The 20,195-nt window shown below is 40.2% G+C and overlaps 1 protein-coding gene across 1 annotated transcript in view; it reads left to right on the top strand.

Moving 5' to 3' along the window:
* col8a2 (collagen, type VIII, alpha 2) overlaps window positions 1-20,195 on the top strand; it is a 185,685-nt gene that overhangs the window by 118,239 nt on the left and 47,251 nt on the right. Inside the window, exon 2 of the mRNA XM_069895574.1 lies at window positions 6,500-6,662. Within this exon, the coding sequence (XP_069751675.1) occupies window positions 6,500-6,662 (163 nt within the window). The remainder of the gene's footprint in view (window positions 1-6,499; window positions 6,663-20,195) is intronic.

The raw sequence follows: 20,195 nt of genomic DNA on the forward strand, positions 1-20,195 counted from the left end.
GATGAGAGGGGGGGGGGGTGGGGAGGTGGCTTGGGAGGAGGGAGGGGGGGGGGGAGAAAAAGTCACTGTATATGTGTGAAAAAGAAATAGTGTATATCATGGCTAATGTGATTTATGGTGTGAAAAATAAAAAAATTTTTAAAAAAAAGGATCCACACCACCCAGCACATGCTCTGTTCTCGCTGCTACCACCAGGAAACAGGTAGAGGTGCCATAAGACTCGAACCACCTACTACCCCACCACCATCAGACTCCTCAACAACAAACTCAATCAGGGAGTCATTTAAGAACTCTTAATTTTGTACTTTATTGATTTTTCCCTCTCTGTATTTCACAGTCAGTTCATTTACATTTCTTTATCTGTTTACATGTGTACATTGTGTATAGATTTTTTGCACTGCCAATAAGTGGTAATTCTTCATTGGCCACAGGATAAAGAATCTCAGGGTTGCATGTAGTCTGACAATAAATCTAAAACTGAAAATTGGCTGCAAATTTCTAGAACTACGAGCTGATAATGGCGTCACGTGGGTAACAAGGTTTTTCACTGAAAGATGCGCCCATCAATCTATCTCTTTAATAGCAAGACCTAAGGGTCTAGAAATCCGGTAGCGTGTGAAGTGAAAAATCATTTGTTTTAATAAGAGATAGGAAGATTTAAAGTTAAAATCTTTAAAACCTCCAATGACAATTTATCAGTTATAAGTCTGGGTTTTAATCATTCCCTGTTCAACCAACATCTGCAGGTGCTAATTTATTTGTGTTAAATTTTACCTCAAATTACAAGATCTCTTGTAAAGGTTTATAGGAGCTAACAGCGGAGTGGTTTAATTATTTTAATTTGTTCATTCAGTGGATGAACAAGGCACTGACAAGGCCAATTTTTTTTTTTGCCCTTTGCTAAATGCTTGTGAACTGAGAGGCTTGCTGGGCAATTCCAGAATAGGACTATGAGCTGTGGGTCTGGAGTTACAAACATTATTTGGCAATCATGTGGTTTCATGGTCGTGAAGAAGTGACAAGCAGGCTAGATAAAGAAGATGCAGTGGATGTTGTGTATTTGGATTTTCAGAAGGCCTTTGACAAGATGCTGCACGAGAGGCTACTTAACAAGGTAAGAGCCTATGGTGTAGTCAGAAACATGCTGGTGTGGGTAGAGGATTGGCAGGAAGCAGAGTCGGAATACAGGGATCATATTCTGGCTGGCTGCTCGTTGCTAGTGGTGTTCCACGGTGGTTGGTGTTGAGGCCACCTCTTTTTATGTTGTATTTTAATGATTTAGGTTGTGGAATTGATGGCTTTGTGGCCAATTTTGAAGATGAGGCGATGGTAGGTGGAGGACCAGGCAGTGTTGAGGGAACAGTGAGGCTGTGAAAGGACTTAGATTAGGAGAATGAGCAGAGAGGTCGCAAATGAAATACAATGTCGCAAATTTTACTGTCATGCACTTTGGAACAAAAAATAAATGGGAAGACTATTTTCTAAATGGGCAGAAAATTGAAAATACTCGGTTGCAAAGGGCCCTGAGAGTCCTTGTGCAGGCTAGCATGAAGGTCAACTTGCACGTTGAGACGGTGGTGAAGAAGGCCAATGCAATGCTACCATTCATTTCAAGAAGAATAGAATATAAGACCAGGGATGTGATGCTGAGGCTTTATAAGGCATTGATGAGACCTCACTTGAAGTATTGTCTTTTTCAATATTTTTATTAACATTGAAATTTCACATTCAAAAATACAGAGTACATATGGATATATGTTAAAGTTCAAAAGAATACATTACATTTTAATCATATAATTTCATCCAAGGTACCCCACATTTTAATCAAACAGATTATATTGCATTGATATATTATTTTATTATTTAAAAAAAAAGGAAAATCTACCAAGAAAGAAGCTGTTTGGCCAAAAAAAAGAAAAGAAAGACTGAATTCTTATCAGTGATAAATTACCTCATTAGTCAACATTTCTTCCTTGAGGAGAAATCAAAGGTTATAAAAGCAACTCAGAAAGGGTCCCCACAATGTTTGAAAATTTACATTCAAATAGAAGGTTGACTTGAAGTACTGAGAGCAGTTTTGGGCTTCCCATTTAAGAAAAGATGTACTGACGTTGGAGAGGGTTCACGAGGATAATTCAGAAAATGAAAGGGTTATCATAAGAGAGACATTTGACAGCTCTTGGCCTTGTTCTCATTCAAATTTAGCAAAATGGGAGGAAACTCATTGAAACATTTTGAATATTGAAAGGCATAGACAGAGTAGATGTAGAAACGTTGTTTCTCATGATGGGAGAGTCTAGGACAAGAGGGCATAACTTCAGGATTGAATAGTGTCCACTTAGAACCGAGATTCAGAGGAATTTCTTTAGCCGGAGGGTAGTAAATCTGTGAAATTTGTTGCCACAAGCAGTTGTGGAGGCCAAGTCATTGGGTGAATTTAAGGCAGAGATTGAAAGGTTCTTGATTAGCCAGGGCATCAAAAGTTATGGGGAGAAGGCCGGGCAATGGGGCTCAGTGTGAAAATGGATCAGCTCATGATTAAATAGCAGGGAAAACTCAATGAGCTGAATAGCCTACTTCTGCTTCTATTTCTTATGGTCTTATCTAGATCAATGATCTGGATGACAGTGTAATAAAGTGGATCTGCAAGTTTTCAGTAGTGGACAGTGAAGATGGCTTTCAAAGCTTGCTGTGGGATCTAAACCTGCTGTACAAATGGATGGCAAAAGGACAGATGGAATTGAAGTGGGGTATTGCACTTTGGGAGGACTAACCAAAGTAAGACATACACAGTAATTGCACTAAGGAGTGCAGCAGAACAGAGAGATCTGGGAATACAGATACATAATTCCTGGAAGTAGTGTCACAGGTAGATAAGGTCATAAAGAAAGCTTTTGGCAGGCTGCTCTTTAAAGTATTGAGTACAGGAGTTGGGTTGTTCTGGTGAAGTTTAAAAGGCCAAATTTGGATTATGTGCAGTTTTGATGACCTCACTTCAGGAAAGATATTAGTAAGATTGAGAGAGTGTAGAGAAGATTTACTAGGATGTTGCTGGCACTTGAGCAACTGAGTTATCGGGGAAAGTTAAACAGGTTAGGACTTTATTCCCTTGAACCTAGAAGAATATGAGGAGATTTGATAGAGGTATGCAAAAGTGTGAGGTATATAGCTAGAGTAAATACAAACCGGATTTTTTCACTGAGGTTAGGTGAGATAAGAATTAGAGGACATGGGTTAATGGTGAAAGGTGACATGTTTAAAAAGAACATTGGGGGAACTTATTCACACAGCGAGTGGTGAGAGTGTGGAACGAGCTGCCAGCTGAATGCAGGTTCCATTTTAATATTTAAGAACATTTTTTAAAGGTACATGGATAGAAGGGTTACAGAGAGCAATGGTCCAGGTGCTAAAAGGGACTAATAGTTTGGCACAGATTAGATGGGAAGAAGGGCCTGTTTCTGTGTTGTAGTATTGAATGGTTCCAGGTGAGTGCTAGAATGTGGAATTGTGAGAAAATGGAGAGAATAAAAATTGGATGAATGTAAATGAGTGGTTGATGGTCTGTTTCCACACAGTATGTTTTTATAACTCTATAAACTTTACTGTGTTTATTGTGATAAAAACATCAAAATGCTGTAGGAACTCAGCTGGTTTATTTAGCACCTATAGGAGACAGAGATATATTGCTGACGTTTCAGGCTTAAGCCCTTCTTCAAGGGAAAATCAGAAAAGGCAGGATCTATCAGAAAGTCTCCGAATTCAAACAATGGGGGAGGAATTGTGAATTCTGGATTAACTTCCACTGTTCTCGCACAATATTTTCCAGGAGTCTAAATGCTGAAATTACATTGCGGCCTCCAGACATCATAACATAATGTCCCTGAGTGTAATTTTAGAGTGTAATTTCCTCAGAAACAGAAAGTATCTGACAATCTTCAAATTCTGGAATGGACTTGGTTGTCACAGCTTGAGTTTGACAGCTGCGTATTTCATCGAATTCGGCTGAGTTCAGAACGTAAAGACATTATCATCATCGGGTAATTAGGCTGTGGTGTGCAAACCCTAGCCATAACATAAATATTGTCAGTAGATAGGAGAAAATAATCTTGCACTTTTCACAAAGTAAATTCTCAGTCATTATGGCTGATCATGTTGAGAGACATGTTTAATGGATAAATTTACAACTTGTAGGCTTTGGCTTCACGTGCTTCTTATGTGATAGAAGTTAGAAAAAAATAGAGGCACAAGAGACTGCAAAAATATATTGGCCAAATATTGCACAAATTAACACAAACAGTCCAAAGCCTCCCAGTGGTTGACACTTTTATTAACTAGCAATGCTTTCATAATCTTGAAGCCAGCTCAACACTGCTTCTCTCTGGTACTGGAGATTTAATTTACAACAAAAATTACAGAAAAAAACTCGATATATTTTAACAAAGATATATTAGGAGATTTTATTCCAAAACCAATTAATACATATTGATACTTCCTTAGATTTTAATTGTGGCTAAAAGTGTCTCTGAAAGGACTCTCTTTTGCTTCTCTTTCCCTTATTGTTCGGGGCACATGCAATGCTCACGGCAACTCTTTGTTTACCTCATAGCAGACAAAAGTTGAAGAGTATCATGCATATTACATTTTTGTGTATTATTGCATGACAATAAAAGGAATTGACATTACAAGATGCAGAAAAAGAACATGCTGGAAATATTAATGTTCAGTCATCACCCTGAAATGTAAACTCAGCTTTTCATCTGCTGCCTAGCTTACAGAGTACCAGATTTCTGACATATTCCACCATCTTCAGTACTTGTATTTAGACTTGTTAATGCATCATGTCCATGCAGTATCAGTTTTGCTCCAGACTGATTTTGTTACCATGGTCTTAGACACATGCTGTTCCAGTGCAGACAACTTTACCCACACTTTCTGAAGAAAGGATGAATGATGTACACCCAGCAAAGGGCTATGCAAGTATTTTGAAGAATGCCGTAAAAATGAACCTACGTCTGTTTAGCATTTTCATTGCATGCAATACCATCTCTCTTCAAATAGTTTGGCTGGGCATTCTGGGTGCATCTGCAGTTAAATGCTATGGTGAAGGGATGGTGGGAAATGATGACATTCTTTTTCAGGGCCCTTGCCTACTACATTACTGTAAAACCCAAGATTAAACAAAATATGATGAAACTCGTCAGAGCAGAAGTCATACTTTATTAACCTTGGTGACATTTGTTAATTATCACACTTCAGCTACTCATATTCCAGGATCAGGATTAATTGCTATGTCTGATGACACAAAAATCAAAATCTCAATAAAAATTGTAAAAAACAAATTCAGGTTATTCCATGATCCTTTCTTCATATCATTGGAACAGATGTTCAGGAAGGGAGGTTGGAGCCATTCAGTCAACAGTTAAATGGCAAGATTATTCACGATCTCTCTGGGACAATTAAATTAAAACACCAACGTCAGAATTGATCACGCCATTCCACCTGGACTTTGGAGCATCTAAAGCTGGGCAGCTTGCCCCAAATATTATGGGCAGTAACAGCAAAATTAGACCAAATGGAAAATGTATTGAATGCAGGATATTTATGTTGAGATTTCCATTGTTCCAACAAAGCATATTTCAGGGACAAGCCAGGTGCTGGAAAGAGAGAAATTTGGGATTAAGACAAGTTAAATATATGCTTGCAAGTGGCAAAAAAAAAGTGCTTAACTGAGATTTTGATCGATTGCATTTGTGCACTTTATTGCTGTTGGCCTTGGTGTACAGTAACTCACCTTCGGTTGGAGAATCTGTGCTGAATTGATGAAATTGTGCCCATGAAATGCCAATCAAAAGTGCACTCTGATAATTGGGCAGTTGCATTTCAAGGCTATCCCCTCACTCACAAATATTTCTCTCATTCTGCCTCTACTTTAATGTCCCAGCCAATGTGTCTATTACTGGCAGAAAGAGAGGGTGGGCATTCCTACGTCTTCTTTAAAACAAAATCAACGCCGCGCCCATTTAAGGTGCAAAAATAGGTAATCAAAGTTCAGATTTATTGTCAGAGTGTATACATGATATCACGTACAACCCTGAGATTCTTATTCCTGCAGGCCAGGCAGAATTTCTACTTATCAGTAACTGTAAACTGTACTCAAGCAAAAGATACGTCTACAAAAGAGAGAAATGTCAGCAAGTAAAAAAATATAAACAAACTGACTGTGCAAATACAGAAAAAAAATAGAGATTCACTAATAATAAATGTCCAAAGTAAGAGTCCTGAAATGAGTCCCTGATTGAGTTTATTGATCCGGAGTTTAATCTCGCTGTAGCAGTGAGAATACTTTGAAGAAAGCTGACTTTACCTGGATACAATATTTTTTGGCTTAGCTCCAAAGTAAAATTGGATTATTTCCAACCCTAGACTGATGGTATAAGTGGAAAAAAATTGCTTTTGATCTAACTTTTTCTTAATGGTTCCTCTTTTATCTCTCACATAGATCACACAGGAAAGGACAATACTCCAAATGGATATTTTCATTCTTTTGTTGATGACCATCATTGACCATGTTTCTAGTGGAGGCTATTCATCAAAATATCTGCACCCAATGACGAAAGGCCCACTGGGACCCCCCTTCAGGGAAGGCAAAGGGCAATATATAGGTAAGAAGGAACAAGAAGCAGATTGCATTATTTTAATCTTAAAGGTAAAGCCTACAGCAAATATATTTCAGTGAAATATTAATTTGATCTGTTGCATAATGGATGACAGTTATGACATTTGATTTTAAGTCTTAAACTTAAACCATCATGGACATGTTTTTGCTCCATTTTTGGTATTTCCTCCATCCATGACGAAAGTACCATGGAATGGAAGCATTGTGTATACCTTATGGTGTAAATGATACACTCTATCAATGACTCCAAAGACTGAGAGGGAGACAATAGGCCTTAATGTACTTTAGATTGTAGCTGGCCCGACTCCATGTGCTCGAATGAACGAATGGGGGAGGGAAGTCGACCTTTATGGCCAGGTCACAAGGGGAGGAGCTACTGGGGAGCGAGTCATCAGTGGGCAGGCCAGCCACTCATACACAGCAGTATATACATATCACCACATTAAATATGACAAAAATAAATGCATTTCAAAAATTCATCAGGGGTGAATACAGAAAGTGTTGATTAAATAGAATTAATATTAATTCAAGATTTATTAGTTTCAGCATTGGAACCTGAAGTCAATCCCTAATCTGCGAACACCCTCTGGGAATCCATGATTTACTGGCAGATCCAGGGATAGCAAAATTCTTTGTTTGCCCATCCCTGGAATCTCTATGGAGTCCACCAGTGGTACTCAACCTGGGCAATTGCCTCTTGTGTCACATTAACTGCCCAATCTGAGGCTCATTTGGCTTCACCAGGTCTGCGGATTTACAAACAATTTTGCAAAATGATTTTGATTTATTTATTGTTGCTAATTATTTAGGAGTTTTTCTTGATGTTTTAGAATTATGTTTTTATTTTTTACATAAAATACTATTTTATTTGCTTCATTTTCAAGAGTTTATAAATGTCTCTAAATGATAGAAGATTCAGCTGGATCCTCAGGTTTGTCTTCTACCAAGGCCATCGTGAGGCCAGAAAGTTTGTATTATATTGCCCATAGTCTGGCTGCCTTTCACACTCAAGGGCCAGTGAGATCAACTTCTGGGCAAGGTAAATAGGACAGAATCAGAATTAAATTTATTGCCATGAATATGTCACAAAATTCATTATTTTGCGATAGCATTACAGTGTAAATATTGCTATAAATTACATTTTTTAAAAAATTTTGTGCAAAATAAGAGAAAGTGAAGTAGAGTCTGTGGTTCATTGTCAATTCAGAAATCTGATGTCAGAGGGGATGGAGCTGTTTTTGTGCCACTGGGTGTTTGTCTTCATGTTCCTCTTGATGGTAGCAGAGAGAAGGGGGCATTGCCTGGGTGATGGGGGTCCTTGAGGATAGAGGCTGCTTTCTTGAGACATTGCCTCTTGTAGATGTCCTTAATGGAGTGAAGACTTATGCCTATGGTGGTGCTGGCCAAGTTCACAGCTCTCTGTAGTCTTTTCCTGTCCTGTGCATTGGCATCTCCATATCAGACATTGGCACAACCAGTCAGAATCCTCTCCATGGTAGAAATTTGCAAAAGTCTTTGCTGACATACCAAATCTCCTCATGACGTTTTGCCATTGGTAAGCTTTCTTCATGATTGCATTGACATGGAGGCCCCATGACAGATCTTCAGAGATGTTGATACCCAGGAATGAAGTTCTTAACCCTTTTCACTGCTGTCCCCTCAATGAGGACTGGATTGTGTTCTCCTGATTTTCCCCTTGCGACATCTACAATCAGTTTGCTAGTTTTGCTAACATTGAGTGGAAGGTTGATGTTGTGATACCACTCAAGCAGTTGATCATCCCCCTCCTGTGTGCTTCCTTATTGCTGTCCATGTTTCTGCTGCTGACTGTGGGACTCTCAGCAAATTTGTAGATGCCATTTGAATTGTGCCTACCCACGCAGTCATGGGTGTAGAGAGAGAGAGCAGTGGGCTAAGCACACATCCCTGAGGTGCACCTGTATAGATTGTCAGTAAGGAGGAGATGTTGTTTCCAATTTGTACTGACTGTGGTCTTCCCATGAGGAAGTCAAGGATCCAGTGGCAGAAGGGATACAGGGGTTTGAAACTTGCTGACTGAGGGCATGATGGTGTTAAAAGCTGAGCTGCGAAGAGACAGAATTCCAGGTTCCTGGCCTGATTCATGGCGATGTGGCCCATCATTTCTGTTCAATTTCATGTGAAGTTGCCCTAGACCTTTAAAGGAGATTTCAGATTTATTGTCAGAGTTCATACATGACATCACGTACAACCCTGAGATTCTTTATCCTGCAGGTGAGGCAGAATTACAACTTAACGGTAGTGCAAATATAAACTGTACACAATGTACACATATAAACAAAAGAAATGTAAACAACTGACTGTGCAAAACAGAGAGGAAAAAACAAACAATAAAGTGCAAAAGTAAGAGTCCTTAAATGAGTCCCTGATTGAGTTTACTGTTGAGGACTCTGATGGTGGTGCGAGTTTTGTGGCACCTATACCTCTTTCTTGATGGTAGCAGTGAGAGCAGAGCATGTGTTGGGTGGGTGTGAATCCTTGATGATTGCTGCTGCTCTCTGATGGGCAATGTTCCCTGTAGATATTCTCAAAGGTGGGGAGGGTTTTGCCTGTGATCTCCTGGGCTATGTCCACTACCTTTTGCAGGGCTTTCCACTCAGGAGTATTGGTGTCCCCATACCAGACTGTAAAGCACACTTTCCACCACACATCTGTAGCAATTTGTCAGGGTTTCTGGTGTCATACCAAACCTTGGCAAACTCCTGAGGAAGTAGAGGCACTGACATGCTTTCTTTACAATGCAATTAGTGTGTTGGCTCCAGGAAAGATCCTCCAAGATAATGACTCCCAAGAACTTACATTTTCTCATCCTCTCCACAAGAGGTAATTCTCATTTTGAAGGTCATAATTTTGCGGCTCATTGAATAATCCTTTCTGTTCATACATAAGAATCAGACAAACTAGTTGGAGTCATGTTTTCTATGTGGAATTTGTTGATGCTCACCATTGAAACAAGTCATTAATACTTTGCTGCACACATCACATGGAAACATGGTTCAGACTGAAAGAGATCCTAACACGTTCACAGGTCCATTTAGGGAATAACAGAAACAACACTTAACATCAACGACATGCCAAGGGATAGCTGTATATTAAACTAGTGATAGGTTATTAAACTCCCATCTTGTTTAATGATGTTTCTCAATGAAATAAATCTTTTGTGATCGCTCTCAGTGTGTTGCCAGAACAAACAATGTGCTTAATTCTTCACTGCCATACTAAGCCCCTTCATTCAACAGTGCAACAATAACTGTTGAGCTATCCAGCAACAAAGGTCATTTCCCTTCATTAGTTTACACCCTGGGCTGTAAAATGATTAATAACTTTGGGTCAGCTTTCAGGAATGAGAATGAAACTGTGGATTTTCTTTTGTTCCTCATCACCATTCCTTTTCCCAGAGTCCAAAATTTTCTGGAGTAGTTCCATGGCTAACGTCACTTCCCCATCCATCCCCCTTTGTATGTGAGACTTGGATGAAAATTATTACTGTATATTGGTCTTGTGGGAAATCATTGCTACTGCCTGATTTTGATCTCATCTAATGTCAACAAACACACATAGCACAACTGTGATAAGGAATAGGATTCTTCATTGACTTCTCACCCTCTCTTTGTCAGAGTTTACTCCTTGACTGGCCATTTACCTCAACGGGACATTCAAACCCAGTCAGCTCTGGCTTGGTTCATCCACATTCAGAGTTTGTTCACAGGAAAATGTAGGTCTTGGGGTAAAACACGCAAGTTTGCAGACACAGTGATTGAAGTAAAATCACAAAGCTGGAGAAACTCAGCAGGTCAAACAGTGTCCTTTTTATGGCAGAGATAAAGATACATCAGGCTTGAGCCTTTCATTAAAGTAAGAGAAAAATGTAGGCAGTCGCCTGAATAAAATGGGGGAGTGGGGTGGGAGACGGGGAGGAGCACAGTCCCACAGGCAAGAGATAATAGGTGGATAAGGGAGAGAGGGCAACAGTAAACAGGGAGTGGGGCATGGGGAAATGGAGAGAAAGGCTCTGTGAATAGAGAAAGGGAATAAAGAGCAAGAGGAAAGGAGTCAGAGGGATAGAGAAGAGTTGGAGGCCGGGGAGCAGTTTAGCAGAAACTGGAGGTTGATCTTGATGCCATCCATTTGGAGAGTGCCAAGTGTTGCTCCTCCAATTTACGAATGCCCTTGGTTTGGCAGTACGTGAGGTTATAGACATGTCGGAGTGGGAGTGGGGTGCAGAATTGAAATGGATGGCCACTGGGAGATCACTGTTATTGGGGCATATAGAGTGAAGATGCTTAGCAAAACTATCTCCCAGTCTGTGTGTAGTCTCTCCAAAGTAGAGAAGGCCACAAAAGGAGCAGTGGATGCAGTAGATAACTCCCACAGATTCACAATTGCTTCACTTGGTAGGACTGTATGGGGTCCCGAATGGTGGTAAGGGAGGAGGTATGGGCACAAGGATGGCACTTCCTGTCATCACAGGGGAATGATCCAAGGGATTGGTTAGTAGGGAGGGATGAGGGAGTCATGGAGTGAATGGTCCCTATGGAAGGTAGAGAGGAGAGGGGAAGATGTGTCTGGTGGTGCGATCATATTGTAGGTGATGGAAATTGCAGAGGATAATTTCTTGGATGTGGACAAGAGAAATTTTGTTTTTGTTGAGTTTAGGAGCAGAAGGGCAGAAAATGGAGGAGATGTGGGTAAGGGCTGAGTTGATGGTGTTGGACGGGATGCCACATTTTTAGAAGAAGGGGGCCATCTCGGACTGGAAGACCTCATCTTGGGAGTAGATAAGACGGAGACAGAGGAATTGACAGAAAGGAGTAGAATCCTTACAGGGCACTGGGTGTGAAAAGGTGTAGTCGAGGTTGTTGTGAGAGTTGGTAAAAAACAACATGTAGATCTTGTCAGAATAGGATATATACTAATGAATATCGCCATGCACGCAGCATGTTTGATGCTGGGGTATTACAGAATCTCACATTGTGCATGAAATCCAAAGGACTAAATTGAGCTAATTGCAGCAGCAAATTAGAAAAATAAAATGTCATGACATAGAAACTCCAGAGACAGAAACCAAAATTAAAATGATGTGGAGTATTTTTATTATTGCAATTTGGTATGTATACTGTTCTCAACTCTATGATACCACAAGAGAGCAAAAGTACCAATTGTGTTCCAGAGTAACTGAGTTGAAATGTCCAGAGCTGTTCTGAAAATCACTGGGGACAAGTTAATAAGCAACAATTGTTGAAGATTAAGTGAACAGATTTGAAAAGTACAGGGGTCAGTAATCTGTTTAATATTTCTGACCCCAGACCCACAGGGTGCAGTAAAATTCTTGCTACTGTCGTGTGCACATAATTAGAAGTTTATGTTTTCACTTAACTTGTGCCATAAATTAAAGTAGGATGACATGGGTTAGTTAACTTTCCCCATCAGGACTGTGGTTGTCGGATTGGCTGATTGAGACAATGATAAGCTGGATCAGGAAGGTTTCGGTTTCAATCTTGGTCTGCACTGAATTAGGTTCTCTTGACCAGGGCCAGAGAAAAGGCAGGGGTCAGGGGTCCTTCAAGGGATCTCAGCTCTCTGAGATTAAGAGGAGAAAATTTTCCAACTGCCTGTTAATTGTTGAGGCGAAGGTGCACACAGTCAATTGTGTAACATTCTCGCCTAGTTAAACGTGAGTGACCTAAGCAATAATTGCAATGGATATGAACTGCAGGCATTAAATCTAACGGATGCATTGCATGTGTTTTTTGGTGGAGAAATGTTTCCTGTAATCATTACTTCATTGAATTAATCAAGTATAGGATATGAGGTAAATTGGATTAGGTTGGGTTATGCTGGGATCAGGCTTATGCCTTGAAGAAGGGATTAGGCCTGAAACGTCACTAATACATCTTTACCTCCTATGGACGCTGAGAAACTGACTGAGTTCCTCCAGCATTTCTGTGTGTTTTCACTACAAACACAGCACCTGCAAACTTCCGTGTTTCAGTGCTGCTATCCAGTGAACCTATGTGAACCTCTGCCCATCCTGCTCCTGTGTTGGGAACCTGGGCATTGGGTACCTGGGCTGAATTACTTTCCTCTTCTGGCACTCTCACACCAATGAATTGGCGTAGTGCGCTGGCTTGTGAGGATTAGTGTTGAGCGGTCTGCACTGGGGTTGCTCAGCACTGACTTGTGGAGCTCAGGTTCCCAGCATAATGAGGGCAAGCCATTGCTGCACCTCCTCCCTGTGTTGTCACATGGTCTAGGTCCTACAATCTCTTTCATTGCCTCACCTTGGATGTGATGGAAAATGCTGTCTTCCCCTCTCTTTATTTGGCTGCTCAACTCTCCCCAGCCAAGAGGTTTCGCTGTAGTAAGGCCTTGTGTCCAATGTTGAGCATTACCAGACAAATCTCCAGGCTGGGGAGAGGTGAGGAGCCAAACAAAGAGATGGAGAAACAGCAGTTTCCATGAGTAGGTTCATGGAATGCAAATAGGCATCCACTGTTAGTTGCCATCAATGGCCCACACTAACTGTGTTTATCCATTTGCAGCTCTGAACCCCAGGATGTGGAGGCCACATTGCTTGCCATGGCTGACCTGAACCAGTCCTCATAATGAACCATGGAGAGAAGAAAGTTCCCAACACTTTTTAAAAATACAGGGTGATAGATATCTGTCAGTGTTTGGTCTGGAGAACCAAGAGCCTGACCATGAAACAGTGCTCCATGAGATATCAGCATGTGAATAATTGGGGTTATTCACGTGCTGATATTGATGATTGATGATTAGCAATAATTTCAGTCCAGGAAGTGAGGAGAAAATTGGTAATAGAGAAAAGAACCAGTTTTTATTGTAACATAAACTTACTTTAAGGTATAGTACTAAAAATAAGCAGATAGCTAACATTTGATTTTGCTTCTGTTCCACTTTTCTGTGTTGACATTTAAATTAACTCCCGATTCCCACACAGACATGTCTATCCATGGCCTCATCCACTGCCAAACAGAGGCCACTTTAAATTAGAGGAACAACACATAATATTCTATCTTGGCACCCTCCAACCAGGTGGCTTTAATTTCAACTTCTCTGAATTCCATTAGGCCCCTCCCCTGCCTCTCTCCCTTTCCCTATCCTTCCTTTCTTCCAGCTCTCAACCCTCTTCCCTCTCCAGGCACTTTGTTACCCCTCCCAATCACTTCCCAGCATTTTTTCTCATCTGCCTTCCCACCAATATCCACCTAAGAACTCTTGCCTGCTGGTCTGTCCTCCTTCCCTGCCCCTTCTTCCCTCCTCCCCCTACCTTTTTATTCAGACACCTGCCTGCCTTTTGCTCATTCCTTGATGTTATACTTTGCTCATATCCTAAACGTTAGATATATATCTTTGCTTCCTATGGACATTGCATGACCTGGTGTGTTTTTATATTTTTAAATTTAGACATACAGCATAGTAACAGGCCATTTAGGCCTACGAATCCATGCCACCCAATTTATACCCAATTAACCTGCACCCCTGGTATGTTTTGAGTGGTGGGAGGAAACTGGAGCCTCCAGTGAAAACCTACATAGACATGAAAAGAACATACAAACTCCTTACAGACAGCATGGAATTTGAACCCTGGTCCTGATTGCTGGCACTGTAAAGGCATTGTGCTAACTGTTACACCAACCGTGCCACCCTGGAGTTTCTCCAGCACATCTGTGTTCTCGCACCAACCCTCTTTTCAATCTTCAGCATGATGCTGAACCAAGCCATGAAAGACCCCAACAATGAAGACGCTGTTTACATCCGGTACCGCACGGATGGCAGTCTCTTCAATCTGAGGCGCCTGCAAGCTCACACCAAGACACAAGAGAAACTTGTCCGTGAACTACTCTTTGCAGACGATGCCGCTTTAGTTGCCCATTCAGAGCCAGCTCTTCAGCGCTTGACGTCCTGCTTTGCGGAAACTGCCAAAATGTTTGGCCTGGAAGTCAGCCTGAAGAAAACTGAGCTCCTCCATCAGCCAGCTCCCCACCATGACTACCAGCCCCCCCCACATCTCCATCGGGCACACAAAACTCAAAACGGTCAACCAGTTTACCTATCTCGGCTGCACCATTTCATCAGATGCAAGGATCGACAATGAGATAGACAACAGACTCGCCAAGGCAAATAGCGCCTTTGGAAGACTACACAAAAGAGTCTGGAAAAACAACCAACTGAAAAACCTCACAAAGATAAGCGTATACAGAGCCGTTGTCATACCCACACTCCTGATCGGCTCCGAATCATGGGTCCTCTACATCTGTGTATTACAGTGTGCTTAATGCTCACATTTAAATTCCTCGAGTGAATGGGTGTCCTCCTTGCATGAAGAGATGGAAGTAAGTTCCATAATGAGTATGGCTAGCATTTTAGTAAAATGAACTGATTGAGGGAAAAAATGGGAAGGAAGAAATCTTAATTCAACAAATAGCTGTGAAATCCTGAAGAGGAAGGCAGTGTTTAACTAGGAACTGTATTGTTTTCATAAATTTTCACTCAAAGAATACCACACAGATGTAGTTTCTAAATTTTGACTGACAAAAGCAATGTGCATTTAAATAGGACATGAGACAAAACACATTTTTGCCACAGTTAATCTCCCACAATTAACACCCAATCAACTTCCCCCAGAGGTGTCAATTGCCCATTATATGGATGATATCCATATTAACAAGCTTTGATTAATCAATTAAATAGGGATCAAAGACAGGGAGTTAAGCAGAATTTGTCTCAAATCTGAGTCACTTGATATGTTAATCTCCTCCCCCCTCATGGACAGGTCTGGGTAATTAACATTGATAAGATGCAATGCCCAAGCCAGAATGTCCTGTTTATAGGAATACCATGGCATTCAGTACAAAGAGATATTTCCACAATCAAAATTTCCCATGCCCTCTAAAAATTGTGCACGTTCTTTCATTGCTGCTAATACATACTCATTCTCGCCAATACAGTCCCACGCTTACTATAAATTGCATCTTTCTCACGGCCGCTACAAATGGTGCGTGTTTTTTCAATGCTACTATTATATTCCCAAGCTCACTATAACTTCTCATGCTCACTATAAATTGTCGGCATGTCTTTCCCATGGCCACTATAAATTGTGCGCGTTTTTTTAAATGCCCCTACTATATTCCCACACCTGCTATAAATTGCTGTTTGACTTTCCCACGTCTGGTATTAACTGTGCATGTTCTTTCAACATGTAAAAATATTCTCGTATAGCATGCTCATGCATATAATGTGCAGGGGGTACCTTGTTTGTAAAATATGCATATAATGTGTGCATTATATGCATAAAAATATGGTACTCAAAAATGTGAGCATGGCGAATATAGGTTCTCTATGGTCAGAGTCCAACCTAGGTCCGAGGTGAATGTCTATATCATTGCTTAGGTGAAATAGTACTCGAGTACTGTTTAATGTTTGTTTGTCTCCCGTGTGTTGTATGTGATTGTGACATGTTTCCAGATTCATCTCTCTGTGAACCCAGCGAACCTGATAGTCTTCCCACACAACAGGGAAAGAATAACAGCTGAGAAGTGTAAAGATGTGGTCCCATTTTGGGAAACGATGAAGATGGCCTAAATCTATGGTTGATGGAAGGGCAGAAATTGTGAACTGCACATGATGTGAGATACGTTTATAGTCATATACATAAATACCAAATACAAATGCCCAGAAATTTTGACTTGCTGCGGCCATAAAGGAATGCAAGATACATTAACAACATTGCATAAACAAAATTACCATAATTAATGCAAAATGTGTGATGATATATGGAGCAAATTCAGCTTAAATTCCTCATACAGAAATTACCATTGTGATTCAGTTTACAAAATAAACCATAATTAGAAACAGAGCTCAGAAACTTGCTCATGAATCAGTCATCACTGAAGAAAATGGTCCAGAACCACCCATAAAATAAGTCAGACTGCACAGGATGCTTGGAATATAGATCCATTAGTAAGATGTAATGGTGTACTACCACTTTGATTTCTAGAATCAGAATTTATTATCAAGAGCCTGTCATGAAGTACATTATTTTGTGGCATTACAGTGCAAATATTACTATAAATTACATTTCAAAAATAAATAGTGCAAGAAAACAGGAGAAAGTGAGGTAGTGTCTGTGGTTCATTGTCCATTCAGAAATCTGATGGCAGAGGGGAAGAAGGTGACCTTGTGCCACTGGGTGATCACCTTCAGGCTCCTGCACCTGTTTCCTGATGGAAGCAGTGCAAAGATGTCAATGGCCTGGGTGGTGGGGGTCCTTGAGGATAGGGGCTACTTTTTTAATTCACTGAGTCTTGTAGTTGTCCTCGATGGAGTGATGCCTGTGGAGGAGCTGGCTGAATTAACAACTCTGTCGTTTTTTTCTTGTCCTGTGCAATGGCATACCCGACAGTGATACAACCAGTCCGAATGTTCTCCACAGTACACCTGTAGAAATTTCCAAGAGTCTTTGGTAACAAACCAAATCTCCTTAAACTCCTCACGAAATATAGCTGCTGCCGAGCCCCCTTCATGACTGCGTCAACATGGATGCCCCAGGACAAGATCCTCAGAGATTTTGCAACCTAGGAACTTATTCTTAACCCTTTCCACTGCTGACCCCTTGATGAGGACTGGTTTGTATTCTCCTAATTTCCCCTTCCTGAAGTACACAATTTACATCCATAAACTCACATGTTAAATTTAGAACAAATTGTCCACTATTCTGTGTAAAACTAAGCATTATAGCTTCCTTGAAAAATAGTTATTTCTTTCTTTCTTTGACAATTTCCATTTTCTTTCTTCCACCCAGAACTATTTAGAGTATGTCTGTGGTCAGTTCCCACAGTAACTATTCTGTTTGTATGTTGGAAATGGTCCCATTACAGTTTAAAATGATCCTGCTTCCAACTGACAGCCATATCGTAAATGTTCAAGTTGAGAGCATTTCAGAAATCTGCAGATCTGCATCAGATCCCTGGAGATGACCTGGTGCTTGTGGTATTTTAGGATTGAGGGAAATCATTGTACTCCATTTTATCTAAATAAGTTACAATAAATTGCAAAAGCAAACTATTCCCATTCTGCTCCAGGAGTCATGCTGAAGATTAATGTGAACTGAAGATTAGAATACTGATAGCTGGGAAGATTTTTGTTTTTTTTTCATTCAAAATGATTGCTAGAAGTATTCAATAGCATTGCTAAATCTCCCACCATCAATAACCTGGGATTAAACATTGACTAGGAATTCAACTGAACTAGTCGGTAAATACTAAATTTGTAAAATAAATTAACTTTAACAAGTTCATTTTAAATTCTCAGGTAAATTGTTAAACCCACTAACAGCTTGTGCAATAGAAAAGTCCTATAAAAGCAGCAAATGTTTTAATACTTTTCAGTCCAAGTACAACTGTTTTGCTTTGCTTAGTGGGGGTGATATTTCGACTCTTCAAACCTTGAACGTAAGTCAGTGTCACTGAATGGATTTTTCCAGACTAGCACTCTCCACTTTTTTTTCCAAAATATATTTATTGAGCATCAAAAACAACTTTGTACACATTATACAATGTGCATTCTGCTCCTATTGTTTTTTTTTAACAGAATAAACAAGACACCAGTGGTTCTCAACCTTTTTCCTTCCACTTACGTACCTCTAAGTAATCCCTATGTCATTGGTGCTCTGTGATTAGTAAGGGTTTGCTTAAGGTGGTACGTGAGTGGGACGGGAAGGTTGAGACCCAATTGTTACTGAAATATTTTGCTTGAGAAAAATTGTCATTGACCCATTTCCTTTTGAGTTATGAAACCATGCACATAACGAGTCAATTAAGTACAATTAGAACAGTGGTTTTCAAACTTTTTCTTTCCACCCTGTGAAGCAATCACAGAGCATCTATGGCATAGGGAATATTTATAGTATGTGAGTGGAAAGAAAAAGGATGAGAACCTCTGATCTATACAAATGTTCACATACACCCTCAGATGCATGCACAGGTCACCCCACTCCCCGACCACCTTGGCACCTTTTCTGATAGTATGGTAATATTATCAATTGGACTGGTACAACTGATTCACAGTTAGCCTGTAACTCCAAAAGATCTTGTAATTCAGAGAAAAAAAACGCACAAGGGTTTCCATTTATGGACAAAATTTATAAAATAAATTTCAGATAGTGTGCTGAAGACTCTGCTCCAGATCCTTGTATTTTGGGGTACTGATAAAGCATGTGACTTAGGTGGCAAGGGAGCCATTACGCCGATTACTTTTGTCTTCGATTTCAGGATAAATGGCTGACAGTCTAGGTTTAGAGAAGTGAAACGCTGAACTGAATAAATCCCAAGCGAGTGCAGAAAGCAGTAGAATGAATTCTCTCAATAGCCTCTTTCCACATTTACATTTCCAACTCTTTCTCCTGTTCTGGAAGGTGAATGACTTTTAATTAACAGAATAGAGCTTTAAATTTTTGAAATTGTCCCTTTCACTCCTGGGTCTAGATCTTCCCAAGGTTGTTTGGCAGGTAACAGTCTGCATAAAGATCTTGAAGACATTTGATACCTTTAGTCTGCCGTGTATTTAAAAAAAAAAGGATCAGTGACTGAAGCTGAAAATTAATGATTGTTATTTAAGGGATCGCTGCCCACTTAAACTGATGTCTATCTGGAACCAAATTTATACCATGTTGAGCACCACTGGGCTGTCGATATGGTTCATTCACATTTATAAATCTCCATCACAGTGCCATGTACACCAATGACATAATTCCAGTGGTTGAAGTGTTGATTTGAGATTTCCTGTAGAAAAGGGGAAATTTGGAACACTTCAAAAGAAGTTCAGTAGATTTGATTATTATTTTATTGCACATATAAAAATTAGCCTTTATTAACTTGAGCGTGTTCCATATGCTCTTCATTCATGGGTGTGATGTGACAGAAACGAGGAAGGGAACATTGCAGACACACCTACAGAGTGATGCTGTCCTGATGTTGGTAGTTCAAACCTGTGTGCTGCTTTATTCAGCTGGGAAAACACATCAAAGAAATGTACTTTATAACTCTTCACACAACTGCCTGCTTTCCAAAACATGCTCATGCTGTGTAGGTTTTAGACAGCACTTGCTTCTGTAGTGGCATGAAAATCAGACCGCAATAATATTTTCATAAACTCCCAACACAAATATCTCAAGACATTAAGCAGTTTTTAGGCAGTGCCTTGATTTTAAAACTCTCACTGTTTTTAAATCTTTCCATGGCTTTGGCCACCCCCTCACCTTGATTTCTGTAATTTTCTCCATTATGCTGATTGATTGTTTTAAGCTTTGAATTTTGCTTTAGTTAATTTTTCATTGGATAAATAATGAGAACAAATTTTCCAGGGCAGAGGAGTTTAAAATTAGAAGGCCCAGATTTCTGGTGAGGGAGGAGAAATTTAATCACCATCTGGGGGATTTAATACGTCTTCACAGAGGGGT

The sequence above is a fragment of the Narcine bancroftii genome, chromosome 8, assembly GCF_036971445.1.
Source record: "Narcine bancroftii isolate sNarBan1 chromosome 8, sNarBan1.hap1, whole genome shotgun sequence".
Classification (NCBI taxonomy): Eukaryota; Metazoa; Chordata; class Chondrichthyes; order Torpediniformes; family Narcinidae; genus Narcine; species Narcine bancroftii.